The following is a 17,105-nucleotide window of genomic DNA, read 5'->3' as shown; positions in this document are numbered from 1 at the left end:
TCAAGAACTTCTTAATCCTGTAAAGAGTTGTGGCGGTGGTATAGTCCGCCCCATACTTCTAGTCCGTTCTGAAGTTGATGCGCGCAGGTGTAGTAAGAGAGCCAATGCGGTCGAACACAACTACAAGCATATACTCCGTAGCAACAGTAACGCAGTTGTGTACCCGTGGGCGAGAGCGAGCAGAGAACGGAAGCCGGGGGAGTCCCGCGCTGTCTTCGTCCCGCTAATATCTACAATTTGCTGTTGCGACGCGATAGAAATATATACAGGGACGACTAGAAGTTTGACGCGGACTCTACTTTCCCTTTCAATCATACGGGTTCTACCGCTATTGTAATGTTTTGTTTCGTTTATCATTGTAATCCAGCACGCTAATGGACCGTCTGATCACGCCGCTCTCGGAGCGCGCGGACGAGTGGCGTCGCGGTTGCAGCGCGACGGGCGCGCTCGGCCGCGACCACGCGCGCGAGTGCAAGCGCGCGCGCGCCGAGCTCCGCCGCCGCGTGCACGAGGCGCAACGACACGCGCGCAAGGCGAGGCGAGCGCCGCCGGACGCTAAGCGACGAGCGGATGTGTGTCTGCAGGTCGGTAGAAGTTTTCTTTTATAATAAAAGGAGTAGCGGACGAGCTAATAGGTTAGTTGGGGTTCTTGGTTTGTCAATGGTGCGTAATTGGGGCAGCGAATTGTTTTTAGAGACATATGTACCTATACGTAGAAGTGACAAACGAGGTCGCCGAACGCGAAAATACTGGCTGTTGTATGCTTGTAGATTGCTGTTGGTTCCGACATGTCGAATCGGTATTTTAGTAAAATGGAAATTGCAATAAAAAACCTGCAGTCTATATGATAAAAAGTGGTGTGTAGAAGGTTGGGGCAGAAGCGAATGGAGAATAGCAATGTATATGTGTCATAAACCCCGAGTAGATTTGGAGTCTTGAGGTCGGCAACAGATGCTTTGCTAACGCTGAGGGTAAGATCACGCGCACGAGTGCAAGCGCGCGCGCGCTGAGCTCCGCCGCCGCGTGCACGAGGCGCAACGACACGCGAGGAAGGCGAGGTGAGCGCCGCCTGACGCTAAGCGACGAGCTGATGTGTGTCTGCAGGTCGGTAGAAGTTTTTTTTTTTATAATATAGGAGTAGCGAACGAGCTTAATAATAGTAGTAGGAGTAGGTTAGTTGGGTTTTTGGTTTGTCAACGGTGCGTAATTGGGACATCGAATTGGTTTTAGTGACATACGTAGAAGTGGCAAACGAGGTCGCCGAACTCATGAAGAATGGCTATTGTGTGCTTGTAGATTGCTGTTGGTTCCGACATAACGACGCTAAGCGACGAGCTGATGTGTGTCTCCAGGTTTGTAGAGATTCTAAGTTGCGTAGGGTTCTAGGAGGGTGCGTGAAGGTTCTAGGGGGAAGAACACTTTAGAACCTTTCATGTAGTATTGTATAGTTTCCCGTAATTTGGTAAAGTGCTCCGTGCTTCTTGATGTAGTATTGACAAACGAGGTTGCCGATCGCGAAGAGACGGGCGGATGTGTGCCCGCAGGCTAGTGATCTATGGTACCTAAATTCGCATTTTGTTGAGGAATAGGATCTATCAGTTAATCTGATATGAAGTAGTATCTGGATGTAGGAAGGATGCACGTAGTTACCTAAGGGTAAGTAGTGTGTAGATACAGTGAATGATGAAATGCAAGGAGACACTAACTGCACGAGACCTATAAACAACATCAGCGAGGATTTAAGTCCCATCTGTACCCTTGGTATGAGTTTTTCCGTTTTTACAAATATGACTGTTTTTGTATTTGTTTACGTATTTGCCCATACATTTACAATCATCGCCCCTAGCGGACAGTATCAGAACTGATTGGAAATGTATGAGAAATACGTAAACAAATACTAAAACAGTCATTTTTGTAAAAACGTAAAAACTCATACTGAGGTCGCCCACAAGTGTGTTGTTACCTCCAAGATGTCTTATGTTTTGATTTGGGAGTGGATTGGGGACACATATAAGGTAAAAATACAAATTAATTTGGATTTCCTCTGTGTCGTTTAGTTTTGGCGACCTGCGTCGCATAGCGGTCATTATACCGGTCTGACACGGAAAGGGGTTCGTTTACCGGCCAGACAGATATCAAACTTTATTTATTTAGACTTATCAACATCAGATTATATATGTCGGGGGCAGGTCTAGGCGTTGAAAGCGGATGACGTATACCACATGCTGGCGGCACCTGCACCGGACGACATTCCTTATCGCCTTATGACCAATCTACTTGATTACTTTACCTGCTCTTCCTATAAAAAGGGTTGAAGCACTTGATCAGTACGCATTTGGTTTGGATGCGTCTCGGTGCACGGATCGCTGTCTGTTTCAATAGACTGTCCTAGCCCTCGCTATGGTTATTTTGCTATATAGTAGACTTACTGACTATGATAACTAATTTTATTATTACCGAGTTACTGTTCCCCTTAATGTTCTAATCATCTTTTCCCTACATATGTTTGACAATGATTAAATACAAATGATGAATTAAGATTTCTGTATTTCTGTTATGGGGCTGGGTCTATGTATGTATGGCCATGGCGCTCATGTCACAAAGAATTATCTGGTGTCGAGCTGGGAGTGGAGAAAACTTTGTATCTGTGTTTGTTATTATGACTATGTTTATATAGCGTTATTTAAGAGTTAGTAGTGATAATGGAAGTCGAAGTATGTGGTTATAAAATGTCATATAGATAGTTCACTGACGTAACTGATGCTTATAATTTTGGCACGTAAACAAGTTCAACAGGAAAACGTGCAATATAAATTAATTGATAACATATAATAATTATATTTTTTCCTTCTCTTATCATAAGATAAAAGGTTATTAACAATATTTTTCGTGCGTTCGTGCAATATATTATATAAAAAGTGCGTATTTTGACTTAAAATTTAGTCTTTAGTTCATTCAACTCTATGTTCCTGAAGATGATAAGCAATAGAGTAGACTGTAGATTTATTTCTCATTGCAGTTTTCTACATATAAAATTGTAATGTAACTTAAAATTTTAATTGTAAATAAAAAAAATAAGTCTTTGTTACTTGAAATAATTCATTAAATTATTATTATTATTATGAAAAGTTATTAGAATTAAAAATCAGAAGTAATTTTTCTAACATTGCATGACGTGTATGCGGAGCGGTGATTATCAGATTACCGGTATGCTCTGTAAGCTTGATAGATGGCGTTGTATTATTCTCGTTATATTCTGAATCTACCCGAACGAAGTCTTTTATATTATAATATATTGATACGAGTACCAAAATGACTTTCCTCATTAAGAGCATAATATATATCAAAAAATATGCACGGATTATGTTGCCAAAATTGTAGGTACTACACGAAATATTTAAGCGTGTTTTTCCTCCTAACATAATTTCCTTATGGCATTTAAACGCATAAGTAAAGGGTAAATGAACTCATATCAACATTGAGGGTGGTAGAACCCTTTGTGGTTTAACTACGGCGGCACCGCCGCTAGACCTATTTCTGCGTAATAACAGCAGTGTTAAGCGCTGCTGTGTTCCGGTTTGAAGGGTGTGGTAAAGGAGACATTCTTTTCCGAGGCGATCCAGCTAAGTCCTCAGGGATAGCGGCGCATCTGTGGCCGAGCTCAAGTAGGAATATCTAATCCTTTCTGGGGTTGATTACAGATGTCCATGGGTGGCAGTAGCCACTTACCAACAGGTGGACTGCATGCTCGTCTGCTACTCTTATGTTAAAAAATTCGGCGCACGTGGATAAATCCTATACAAATGTTCATACTTAAAGCTGAACTCTCATTCCCCAGGATATACAGGAGCGCAAGCAGCAGCTGGAGGAGATGGAGGAGAAGGCGGTGAAGGCGGCGTTGATCGAGGAGAGGAGCCGCTTCTGCCACTTCGTGTCGTTGCTCAACCCCGTGGTGGTGAGAACATCTCACACATCAAATCAATTTAAAATAATATACCAAAACACATTTTCGACATATCCGAGAAAAGGTTGAAATGGACTGTAAAATTAACTTTATTAAGTTAGGATTAAAACTACTTCGCAACAATCCGATACTAATATGTATGATGGTATACATGTATTTTATACCATGCAGTATGTACTACCCTCCCATGCAGGATGCGTGCAGATGCAAAAAATAAAAAAATATACACCACCAACACGTGTTTCGCTCTAAAGCGGAGCATCATCAGGGGAAGTTGACTCTACGACGGCTAATCGTTAAGTGACGCTGTCAACCTAATGCATGCCTTTTATAATGGTATAAAACCCTCCCTTTTTCATGTAGAAAAGCTTACTATAATGTAAATCAGTACTTAAATGATAAATCCGCATGGTATGACAGCTCTACATCAATAATTAATTATATGTACCACAATGTAAAATTGTATTATATTTCATTTTTAAAAGATATAAATTTGCACATCTATGGAGTTTCTTTCGCCGCTCTTCTCCATAGCGAAACCTTCCGAAGCGGTGGTAGTTTGTTGACTTTCAAATGGTGTTCTATATGAATCAATTTTGAATAAATGAGATTTGAATTCGTATAAACAACAGAATAGTTGCTTTTAATGAAACAGGACATAGATGCGTTGCTGCTATACAGGTCTAATCTATAGGTGGTCTTTGTTACTCGAATGAGGAAGGTTTTTCGAGCGTGCATGTGTGTCTCATTCCATGGATTCATTCATTCTAAAGAAACATATGAGTTGTTGTTGGTTTTGTCTATGTCTTCAACGACAAACATTCATGTCAATACATTTATTATCTTTCGAGTGTTACGTATACAACAATTACTATGGAAGCAGATTTTTTATAAAAAAAGTATGTGTTTAAAATTTTTAGGAGAGTGAAGTGGCAATGTTAGCGGAAGTGGGGCACTTGCAAGAGGGCAGCGAGCAACTCGCCAGACACACCTCGGAGCCTAGGAGTCTGCCGGCCGCCAGTCTCCAGGTTAGTATAGACCGCGCCAAACTTCTAGTCCGCTCTGAAGTTGTCGCGCGAGCGCGCAGGTGTAGTCAGAGATCCAATGCGGTCGAACACAACTACAAGCATATACTCTGTAGCAACGAAAAGGCACACTAACGCAGCTATTGTGACGTGACTCGTTTCTATATTCGGAGCGGACTAGCAGTTTGGCCCGGACTCTATCACATGCTCACATATAGTATACCGCCATTTGCTAATATATCCTTTTTTTTACTTTTTACCAGACGGGTGAGTGTTATGTTTTTCAAATGTATGTATGTCTTGTTCTGTGATACGCTCTACAGCAAAAGGGCCGACGACTTTTAACATATCAGGTGTGGATTTTTCTTAATTGGGGGAGTGACAAAGGCTATATTTTAAGCAGTCGGGTATTTTTTTCTAATATAATTATTTTTCTATTTTGTTACATTCGTCTAAATTGAGGGTGTGACGTAGGAGTCGTTTTTTTACGCTCGGTGTGCGACATACAATCCCTCCCGGCTTTGCTTGCTGGACGGTAAGAGCTCCCACTCTTGCTGCAACTCCGGAAGCCCCCTTTTAGTCGCCTCTTACGACACGCAGGGAATATCATAGCTCTATTCTGGTTCCGGGACTACAGGGACACTATTTTTTTATTTATATATTTACACCTTATGATAAGGCAGATGGGCTACCTGGTGGAAAACTGTCACCGTCGCCTATGGACATTTGCAACACCAGAGGAGTCGCCAATGCATCGCCGGCTTTGTAGGAGAGCTCTTTTTGCACGTAGGTCGTCCTATCAACATATTCACGATCCAATGTCCAAATGTGAATGTTTCAGGTGATATGCGACATAAAGTCGTGCTACAGCGGCTGGGCGGAGACGGGCTCGGCGCCGCACTCGCCCTCGGCGTCCTCGCGCCTCGGCAGCCGCAAGTCCTCGCTCACGTCCATCTCCTCGCTCACCAGCCAGTGCTCCGAGCAACACGGTGAGTGACACGGAGGTTCACGATTCGTTGAAGGTGGTAGAACCGTTTGTGGTTCGACTCCGGCGGCACCACCGTCACACCTATTTCTGGTATAACAGCTGTGTTAGGCGCTGCTGTGTTCCGTTTTGAAGGGAGATATACTTTTCCGAGGCGTTCCAGCTTAGTACTCAAGGTTAGCGGCGCATCTGTGGCCGACCTCAGGTAGGAATATCTAATCTTATCTGAGGTTGATTACAGATGTCCATGGGCGGCAGTAGCCGCTTACCATCAGGTGGACTGCATGCTCGTCTAATACTCCTATATTGTATAAAAAAAATAGAACTTTTTCGGTGGCGGTAAATTTCGGAAAATAGAAGCACCTTTCCTTGCCAACCTTTTATTAAGCCTACCCTCAGCATTGATGATGTGTTTAATGATTGTCTCATTTCGAAAATTGGTTGAGATTGATTATAACTAACAGGTAATTATCAAATACAACGTGATTAATTCTTCAAAAGTAATAAATCTGGCATCCCTCCTGTGCCTAAGGTCTAGATCTAAGTGCAATTATTATGGTTTTCAAAAACTAATGTTGCAGGTTTGTCTGGTTCCACAGTGAGCTGCTCCACGCCGATATCGAACGCGTCGTCCGGCGCGCAACAGTCGGAGCCGCAACGCTGCGTGTCGCAGGTGCGTTTTTTGTGCGGTTGGAATAAATATATACAAGTTGGACCTTAATACGACTATAAATGATAAGTCCTACTTCTTCCTTGGAACATAATCATGGAACAAAAAACATGTAACATCGAATTTCATTCTTTTTTCAAACAAACTTAATAATAAATGATGGGGTAAAAAATAGAACGCCATTTATAAACATTAGGTTACACATCTTTGATAAGAGCGGCAACATCATCAACACATCGATTTATAATGATTTGCGATTAGACAAGGCGTGTAGAAAATTTTAAAAATGCAAGAAAAATCCTGTTCCTTAAGTACTAAAGATTTTTGATTGAAAATTTGTTTGGAGGCTTAGGACATGATACATTTGGTTAAATTTATTGTCGTATGAAAGTATCCACCCTGTATATATTTTTTTAATTACTACCGATTTTTATTTCTTGACTAATTTGTTGTAGTTAAAATTAGTTTCTTAAATTTAAAGCGTCGTAAAATATATTTTTGGTCATAAAAAATATATGCCTATTTTTTTTGGCTAGTAAAATTTTCTTTTTTGTGTACGCTTGTTTATGTATTGTTTTCTTTTTAAATTAAGATATTTTTTTTTATTTTTTGTATTTATTGTTTTAAAATTTTTTGGTTTTGTTTTTCTGTTTATTTTTTTTGTTTTTCTCACATTTTATATAGTCGGTCAGTCGGTTAGCGAGCGTGTGCAGTTCAGACTCCGGATTCCGTTCTCAGGACACGTTGCAACGACGCGAGAATGATCATGTAATTGTTTTTTTCACTTATTCTTATTATTTCCTTTTGTTTTGTTTTTATTTTTATCATTTTAATCATTATAATGGCATTAATATAAATTGTTTATATTAAATAAACAATTTAATTACGAAGCGATTTACGTAAATCGCTATTATTGTGTGTTATACGTTATAAGATATCATAATTTGCATACAGGTTTTCCTCCTGTTGTATCTATAATTATTTAATACATTATACTGTTGTTTATTTTAGTACATCGATCCGATATCGGGAATATTTCACGTGCCTTATGTGTGATGAGTGACGAATTGACTTGTGGATTTATTGAAATGAAATTATAGAGCGATATGGTATAGAAATTGGTACAGGAAATATGGTATAGATATTCTCAGGGCCTTTTTATATTAAATTATCAAATGAGTGAGCGGTCCATTTTAATGAATTATGAAAGTATTTAAGTAATTCCTGATTTAAATACAATACAACCGGACAATACATTTTAATATATTTTTCTGACAATAAAGAATGACAGGTTGTATTAAAACATCAAGTGTGAGTGGCCTTTCAGTATTGCAAAGAGGTGCAATTAACTTATTTCAACACATTTCATGGTAAATGTTCAACTGCCGCCCATGAACATCTGTAATTAACTCCGTGATATACAATAGATTCTATCTGAAGCCGATTATTGATGTGTTGCCAGAGGACGAAGATGGTCACCATATATGTAAGTCACATCGAAACGCAAGAACTGCCTCACACTACATGGGCATTGATGATATAATTTTGTACTCAGTCTATGAATCGTTTCATATGTATATTTGTTTTTTGTTGTCACCCAAATAAATGTAAAACAATCAAATAAATATGCCCTTATAAACCATACTCCGATCATAGATTAGTAAAGATTACTCACTCCTAACAAGAAAATGTACCCAGTTTTGAGAATTGAAATAGTTGCGTAAAAAAGTTTTGCCACGTCTCCGTGCTAAAATATCCCTAAAATTGTTGAAATAATTATTTAATTATTACGTAAATTAGTTATTTATTCGTAAATAATCCCTAAAAATGTTTTTATTTGCCAAGGATTCAAAAAAGAACTTACTAAAATAAGCCGTTTGTGGCTTCATTCAATTTCAAGGCGGCGAAGTATCTTTACTAATCTATGACTCCGATGGTCACTTATGTTGAAAATTTGGGAAAATTTACAATATTTTAAAAAACAGTCCTCTTTGACATAATTTCATGGTCTTTAATGATAAATAGATATTTGATGAACGCCTGATCTTTTATTTGTCATTTGATAGTGCTCATAGGTTAAATAGGCTCATATAATAAAAATGAACACTATATTTCCCCAGGGCTCAGACAACCAGAGCGTGAGCAGTGAGTGTGTTACTCCATCGAAGGCGGCAGACGACAATACAGATGACAGCACTCCTGATATTTTAAATGCTGGTGAGTATCAAAAAGATTGGTCAGACGTATAAATTTCAACCTTGTATGTTCTTCAAACATACTCATAGTCTCGTAGAGTCTATCGTTATAAATGTTTGATATTTTTTGTGATAAATTGCTTTTTTTAAAATAGGAATAAAGGGCGAGCATGTATTCCACCTGATGTTAAGTGACTACTGCCGCCCATGGACACCTGTAATCAATCCTAAATAAGATTAGGTTCCCATCTGAGGGCGCCACTGCAGAATGTCTCTGTTTTTTCTTTTGAAGTGTGTATTTACTGGGGCGCCTTGTCACCTCTTCAGCTTCGCCGGATTTTGGTGATAAGCCTAAAGCTCAGCCGTTCAAGAAGACTTTGAGCTGGAAGGGTGGGATAGTATTGGTCACTGTTGCCGGTTTCCTATACTGTCCTTCTTCGCTAGAGGGAGGGAAGGTTGCGGACTCCGCTACTGCCGGAGTCCTAGGCATTCATCTCTTATTACGTAGGGTGTGCGGCTGATCCAAGGGCACGTCCTTAGGGCGGCTTAGGTAGGCTTAGATCAGTTTGTCTCGGAAAAATATGACATTTGATATTTACTTGAAAATTATTGACTACAAATATTTATAATTATTCCCAGCTTCAGCAACGTGGCCGGATCTGAAAGACACAGCTCAGTTCGAGAGGGCCGCCTCAGCTATAATGGGCGGCCGACCGCATACAATCTCTGCCGGTGAGCAACATTTGAAGAATTAAGCTATTTTCTTAGGCGAATGAAAAAAAACCGGATATTTATAAATTGAGTTTTAGGGTTGCTGCCATTTGTCCAAGTTTGAGATAATACTGTGACAACTTATAAAATAAAAATACTGTCAAAGCAAAAAAATATTTTCTTTTGATTGAAAAAAAATTAAAAGCTTAGCTACTGAATGAACTAATACTGAATGAACTTCATTAATAGAAATAATTTACTAAGGGCAAGTCGCATACGGAAGGTTGCGTACCACCAAATTTTTATTTATTTTTATTTTTAGTATTTGTTAGCTTAGCAGCGATAGAAGTAAATGTGTTATATAAATTCGTATTGTTTACCTATTAAAGTTTAACAGTTAAAGCAAAAAATGCCGAAGTATGCGTCTACCTGTATGATAAATTATTATTAAATACGGAATCCTAAAAAAACCTTGTACAAATAAGTATAGTCCTCGTAAAACTGCTAGTCCGCTCTAAACATAGAAATGAATCGCGTCGCCATAGCAAATTGTATGACTACACCTGATTTCAACTACTTCAGAGCGGACTAGCAGTTTGGCGATAACTATAATTCTAGCGAAAATGAAATGTCAAATATAAACTAGTCGAGAACCTTGTAAACCAGTCAAGGTGGCGGAACCCTTTGTGGTTCGACTCCGGCGGCACCACCGCCACACCTATTTCTACCTAATAACAGCAGTGTTAGGCGCTGCTGTGTTCCGGTTTGAAGGGTGTGGTAAGGGAGACAGACTTTTCCGAGGCGTTCCAGCTTAGTCCTCAGGGGTAGCGGCGCACCCGTGGCCGACCTCAGGTAGGAATATCTAATCCTATCTGGGGTTGATTACAGATGTCCATGGGCGGCAGGAGCCACTTACCATCAGGTGGATTGCATGCTCGTCTGCTACTCTTATATTATATATATATAAAAAAAAAAACTTTAATAACATTGTCTATTTGCTTCCAGCGTCCGAGCGCGGGCACCCTCGGCCGGCTCTGAGCGTGCACACGTTCTCTCCCGCCGAGTCCGCCGCGCCCCGCGAGGGGATCTACGCCCGCCCGCCGCTACCCACTGTGAGTATCATGCCCAGCTTCACACTACACTAGCTATAGTCTGATTCGTAATTAGGTGTCCGAAATGTAAACAAACAAATGTCACTGTCAAAATTAACACGAAACAAAAACATTAACAAACTCAACAAAAAAAAAACGAAAACTTTACAATTATTCACAATTTAACAAACGCGCTATGAAAACGAATATACATTCGAGTTCGACTACAATCACGAAAATGAATAACATCAGCTACGAAACTTAAAATGACGGCACAAGAAATGTTTTGGATCCGATTGTGTTACCATTATCACGGTCAAAGGGTAGTAGAACCCTTTGTGGTTGGACTCCGGAGACACATTATTTTCTATCATAAAAGTGGTAAAAATCTTTGTGGTTAGACTCTGGAGGCACACTCTTTTCTGTCCAATAACAACAGTGTTAAGCGCTGCTGTGTTCCGGTTGGAAACACAGCATTTGTGTGGTGAGGGAGACATACTATCCAAGGCATTCCAAATTAGTCCTCCGGGGTAGTCATATTTCTTTTATTTTATGTAGGAGTGACAAGACGAGCATGCAATCCACCTGATGGTTAAGTGGTTATATTTGACATTTGTCATTTGTAGTCAACCCCAGATAAGATTAGATTTCAATCTGAGGTAGATTACTTGTTATTTCTTTGGATTAAGCTGGAGTGTCTCGTTGAGTGTCTCCCTTACCCACACCCTTCGAACCAGAACACAGCAGAGCTTAATATTGCTGTTATTAGGTAGAAATTAATTAATGACAATGAATCCTCATTCGTCATCCTCATCGAGTTTTACATGATACAATTGATAACGATGATGACAATGATGATGGTAATATTCAACAACTACGATGATATTGAGTATGATGGTGATATTGCTGATAATGATGTTGATTACGATGATGATGATGATGAATGTTCGGGACAATGACGATGATATTGTTCATGATGATGTTGATAATGTTGATATGGTTTATGAATTATTAGTGATGGTTAAGGTCATGATGACCATGGTGATTACGTTGATGACTGATGATAATATTGTTGTTGCTGTTGATGTTGATGTTCATGTTGATGTTGCCATTGCAGCGATGTTCGTCCTTGGAGCGGCCGAGCGTGCCGGCGAAGGGGAATGCGAATACTGCGCAACATGAGTTCAAGCCCGGCAAGCCCTCCTCGCTGCCGCCGCACCTTACTAAAGGTATAGCTTTATTTCCTACTAGCTGTGCACCGCGGTTACACCCGCGTTAAAAATAAATCTAACAATATCATAAACATAGCTAGTTATAAAATATATAGTTAGTTATATATAGAGTTAATTATATATAGTTATATAAGTAAGCTAAGTTACTCCTTATTACATTAGCTACCTGCCAATAAAAGCCCCTTCAAAATCGGTCCAGCAATTTCAGAGATTAGCTTGAACAAACAGACAGACAGACAAAAATTGTAAAAAATGTTATTTTGGTGTATGTACCGTATGTATATTCATTTGCATGTAGTAAAAAGCGGTTATATACATACGGTACATATACCAAAATTAAATATTTTACAATTTTTGTCTGTCTGTCTGTCTGTTTGTTCTGGCTAATCTCTGAAATGGTTGAACCGATTTTGACGGGACTTTTATTGGCAAGCTGGTGTAATAAAGAATAACTTAGGCTACTTATATTTTAGAACTAACTTTCTTTTTGTTTATGATATTGTTAGATTTCTTTTTAACGCGGGTGAAACCGCGGGGCAGAGCTAGTTAGATATATAAAAAGTCATATGCAATATTAATATTTATATCAATTTCCACAGAGATGCCTCAAGCGCTATACGTGAATATGTCGGAGCTGGCCACATTAGCCGCCTCTCGTGCACAAATGCATCATGCTGACTGTCCGCATCAGGAAAAGGTGAGACCCACGGCTCTGGGTGTTGACCCTAGCACCCAGAGTGGGATTCATATTATATACCACACAGTAGGGGTGTGAGAATGAGTGGGAACATCGATTAATAAATAATTAATTAGATTAGATTTTTTCTACCTTCAAAATAAATCGAATAATTAATAATAGATTCTTCTATCTATAAAGTAGATAGATTGTTGTAAAAATAATCGATTTTGAAGAAGTGAACGCAAAATTGGCCAGCAAAAAAAAGCTCACGAAATTAGCTCTCAAATTCGCGGTTGCGGACCTCGTGCTACTTACTACTCATTGTCAATAATCAGTCATATAAATAATCGATTTGTAAATAATGTTTATTTTTCTTTATCTATTATTAATTTATTACTATTTTAAAAATCGACTATTATTGATTATTAATAAAAAAAACCTACATATACACTCTTCTTTAAATACTATTTTTAACAGACTTCAAAAAAGGTAGATCTGTATTCAAGTACTATGTATCTATGCATGTAAGTTTGTATATCCGCGATTTTCTCAAAAACTACTAATCCTATTTGGATGGTATTGGTAATAGATAACTATGAATTAGGTAAATAAATCAGCATGTTTACAGTTCTCTTATAGTTTAAATAAATTAGCATATTTAAAATAAAAATTCTCATGTTATTTATAACACGTATATTCTATAAAAGCTCAATGTTTAGTACAAAATAACTAATATTACAACTGCCCAACACCTGACCCTTAAGGGTTTAAATTAAACACTCTCATTTTGGATTTCTTGTCCAAGTAGTACATCGGTCTCTCACGTTTTTGTCGTACTGACCTGCAAATTAGAAATCAGTGATTAAATAATTGGCCAAGTGCGAGTCGGGCATCAATTTTTTTATTATTTGTTATCATTGACTTATATGTCAATGCAGTGTGATAATTACTGGTTTAACAATTACAACTAAAAACGACGGTTTCTTGTGTGATGGACCTCATTTATTAATAATAACAATAATAACGCGTTAATAAAATAAGGATTAGTAGATATAATATACTCCGGCGGCACTACTGTTACCCCTATTTTTGCCTAGTAATGGCAGTATTGAGCGCTGCTGTGTTCTGATTTGATACATTCTAACTTAGTCCTCATTAGTAGACACGCATCTGTGGTCGACCTCAGGTATGGATATAATTTTTATCCGGTAGGCACGTCCGTTTGGTACTTTAATATAATATAAAAAGAAAAAAAAAATACTAAAAAAATGTACCCACTCACAGTTTCTCCCAGTGGAACTTGGCGGCTAATGTCTCCGATATCTGTCCCTCCTTTAGCTGTTTCTTCAGCGCTCGCTCCACTAATCTTAGTGATGAGAACACGTTCTGTACGTTCGACGGTTGTCTGTTGCGGGATGTCGTCTGGAAGTATTATTAAATATAATTTAATAATGTACTTGTATTAAAATTGGAGTACAAGTTGAATACGTGCGCTATGAGAAGCAGAAAGGAATGGTGTAAAGTTGCGATATTATTATTTTATAATTATCGATTTATAAATACGATACAAATACTTTGAGATATGATAATTAATAATATATTCGAAGGTTCCATTTGTGGTTCGACTCCGGCGCCACCACCGCCACACCTATTTCTGCCTAATAACAGTAGCGCTTAACTCTGCTGTGTTCTGGTTTGAAGGGTGTGGTAAAGGAGACATACTTTTCCGAGGCGTTCCAGCTTAGTGCTCAGGGGTAGCGGCGCATCTGTGCCCGACCTTAGGTAGGAACATCTAATCCTATCTGGGATTGATTACAGATGTCCATGGGCGGCAGTAGCCACTTACCATCAGACTGCATGTTCATCTGCTACTCCTATTTTATAAAAAAAATGAGATATCTTTGAATTCGTCTAAATTATGGCAGTGACCATAGGCTACATTTTAAGCAGACGGCTTTTTATTTTTATAATAATTACTAGTTACCATAATCTCCACAGCATCGAAAAGCTTCGAAAGCTCCTTTTTCTCTCTGTCACTGAGCTTTTTGTCTTCGGGGTCGAAGATTCCACTCTCTTTCAACTTTCGCTTGATCTTCTCAAGGGTGATGGGCGTGCTCTGGTCTAACATCTCCCCCGATTTGTATGTCGCTTTCGCGTCCGCTAACTCGTGGGGGCTACAAGTGTTAAATTTACATTACACTATAATTGAGCCTGCTACAACCAGAGTCGCCTAACTGCATTTTAATGATTTTTGACCTATCTTTATTTAAGTAATTTAAAAATGTTGTATAGTCCCTGTAAAACTGCTAGTCCGCTCTGAATATAGAAATGAATCGCATCGCCATAGCAAATTGTATGACTACACCTAGCAACAACTTCAGAGCGGACTATAAACTTTTCCTTTTCTCCATATTGTAAATCGTTTTTTGTAGTTAGGCTACTCTGGTTCTAACAGGCTCAATTGATAATTGATATTTGTCACTTGATACATACGAGTATCACTTGATATTTCCTACGCTTTGGGCGTGTTGGACACTCAGTGTCGTCGGGGGCGTAAAGATACAAATACAAAAAAATTAGATAGTTAGAGGTCTGTCTTTCTGGGAACCAAACCCCCGAGACCCCGCTCGTCTTAGACCGCTAAAATAGACAGAACGATTCTAAAAATATGAGACATCTGTTTAGGGGCTAGGGGCTGTTATCTCTAAATATGTTTAGGGGCAATATTTGTTTCTTTATTTTTGCTTCCTCATTATTTGAATTGTAAGATATGTGTACGTTGGCTGCAAATTGCTTATGATCAAGAAGATTACCTACTTTCAAAACAACACTATTAGGTTCATAAGATATATGTGTAAAATTGGCTGTTGTCACTCACCATTCTGAAGATAAATTTATGTTCAAAACGACTCTGTAACATACAAATTATTAATTATTTAACAATACATTAACATTATACTCACTGTTGGAAATCATAAATTATTATAATGACATTTAACATTTATTTATTTATTTATTGCACCTCTATAAAAATACACTCTATAAACAATAGGGCAAACTTAATGCCTGATGGCATTCTCTGCCAGTCAACCCTGGGTGGGAGGAACATTATAATTATTATTATATGCAAGCATATAAATATTATTGGTTAATAAAAGAGTACTGTATAAACCTAACGACCTTGTATAAAACTTAGTTCGCCAATAAAGTTAATTTGATTTGTATGAATGTAATAAAAATAAATGACATGGTATAAAACCATTAAATTAAAGTACCCATAAAATTTACCAGAGCAAATATTTTTCTGTAAGGGAAAAATAAGTAACAGTGTGAAAATTGTGGGAAATTATATGAGTAGAAAATATAATAGGGAATACTAAATTAACCGTAATACAAGGTTCGAGGGTGAAATGGGGTAAACTTTTAGGGGTGGAAATGTTTTTTTAAAGATTTCTCGTGAAACTGCGCTGCAGCGTTGTTTGAGTTTAAAATATTAGCGTATTTGCGACATTGCGTATTTTTTTGGGAATGAAAACGTTAGCGAAGAAACTGGTTATTTCGATATTTCCTGGAGAATGTGTGCTACAACTTTTATTTTTTTTTCGATAGGAAGCCTGGTCTAACTAGACATTGTAAAAAATGATTTAACCCCACTATGTAACATACAGTTCACTTAATGGTAAATGGCCACTGATGTCCACCAGCAACCTAAGATGAGATTAGATTCCTATCTGAGATTTGCCACTTGCGTTGCTACTCCTCAGGACTAAGTTATAACGCCTCGGTTAAATGTCTTCGTTACCTTTCAAGCCGAGACAAAGCAGCGATTAACACATTTACACTTACATAATGTTGAATAAAATTAATTTCACGTATTCCATCGTTATCGCTGAGGAATGTATTCTCGCCGCGAGTGTTCACTTCGCATCGAATTATGATACTGTTTCAATTTGATCCGCTCCGTAAAACGAACGTTTATGCGCGCCATTCAAGGAGGTTGGGCGTGGATTGAGATGTCTTGATGCTTGCGTTGTATTTATAAGTAGGTAGAGTCGACGTCAAACTTCTAGTCCGCTCTGAAAATAGAAACGAGTCGCGTCGCAACAGCAAATTATAGATATCGCGCTGTCGCCCGCGGGGACATAGTTGCGTTAGTGTGCCCTTACGTTACGGAGTATATGCTAACTAAATCTGCGCGCCATAACTTCAGAGAGGACTAGAAGTTTGGTGGGGACTATACTAGGTTAAGTCGTGACCTTATGTTAGTTATTGTTAGTGTAGTAAATAGAGGTGGGAATGTATGAAACACATAGTCATTTTCAGATATTATATAGTATTCTTGTTTTATGAAACATTTGGTATTTCATATCCTTTTAAAAACTTTGGAATGAATAGGACATAATGATATACGAGTATTTAATTTTTGTGATAAGTGTACAATTTTCAAGATGCAATCCATTGACTAATTTGTGAGTTAACCTGAATTGTTATAGTATATTGCGCTATGAAAATATATCGCAAAACTATTTCATGACATTTTATTTAATTTTTAT

General features: G+C 38.4%; 2 protein-coding genes across 3 annotated transcripts in view; one reads left to right on the top strand and one right to left on the bottom strand.

Annotated features, from left to right (window-relative positions):
- The window catches only part of mim (missing-in-metastasis), a 286,624-nt gene that overhangs the window by 257,006 nt on the left and 12,513 nt on the right, over positions 1–17,105 (top strand). Inside the window, exons 5-15 of the mRNA XM_073090292.1 lie at positions 368–584; positions 3,839–3,955; positions 4,885–4,992; positions 5,831–5,978; positions 6,556–6,647; positions 7,329–7,412; positions 8,765–8,861; positions 9,479–9,571; positions 10,556–10,662; positions 11,759–11,870; positions 12,473–12,570. Of these exons, the coding sequence (XP_072946393.1) occupies positions 368–584; positions 3,839–3,955; positions 4,885–4,992; positions 5,831–5,978; positions 6,556–6,647; positions 7,329–7,412; positions 8,765–8,861; positions 9,479–9,571; positions 10,556–10,662; positions 11,759–11,870; positions 12,473–12,570 (1,273 nt within the window). The remainder of the gene's footprint in view (positions 1–367; positions 585–3,838; positions 3,956–4,884; positions 4,993–5,830; positions 5,979–6,555; positions 6,648–7,328; positions 7,413–8,764; positions 8,862–9,478; positions 9,572–10,555; positions 10,663–11,758; positions 11,871–12,472; positions 12,571–17,105) is intronic.
- LOC140755094 (uncharacterized) lies at positions 13,233–16,569 on the bottom strand. 2 transcript variants are annotated; one of them, XM_073090290.1, is made up of 5 exons: positions 16,399–16,569; positions 15,431–15,463; positions 14,537–14,726; positions 13,835–13,974; positions 13,233–13,393 (listed from the first exon to the last, which is right to left on the bottom strand). In XM_073090290.1, the coding sequence occupies exons 1-5, from the start codon at positions 16,431–16,433 to the stop codon at positions 13,312–13,314; spliced, it is 480 nt and encodes a 159-aa protein (XP_072946391.1). In that variant the 5' UTR covers positions 16,434–16,569; the 3' UTR covers positions 13,233–13,311. The 2 variants fall into 2 exon arrangements, with proteins under 2 accessions (XP_072946391.1, XP_072946392.1); XM_073090291.1 differs by having other exon boundaries at positions 13,831–13,974; positions 16,399–16,568.

This window comes from Epargyreus clarus, unplaced genomic scaffold (genome assembly GCF_041222505.1).
Source record: "Epargyreus clarus isolate Ecla_fem2 unplaced genomic scaffold, WU_Ecla_fem_2.2 ptg000032l, whole genome shotgun sequence".
In the NCBI taxonomy this organism is placed as follows: domain Eukaryota; kingdom Metazoa; phylum Arthropoda; class Insecta; order Lepidoptera; family Hesperiidae; genus Epargyreus; species Epargyreus clarus.
Note: the sequence above shows the minus strand (reverse complement) of the source record. Positions and strands in the feature narration are given on the sequence as shown.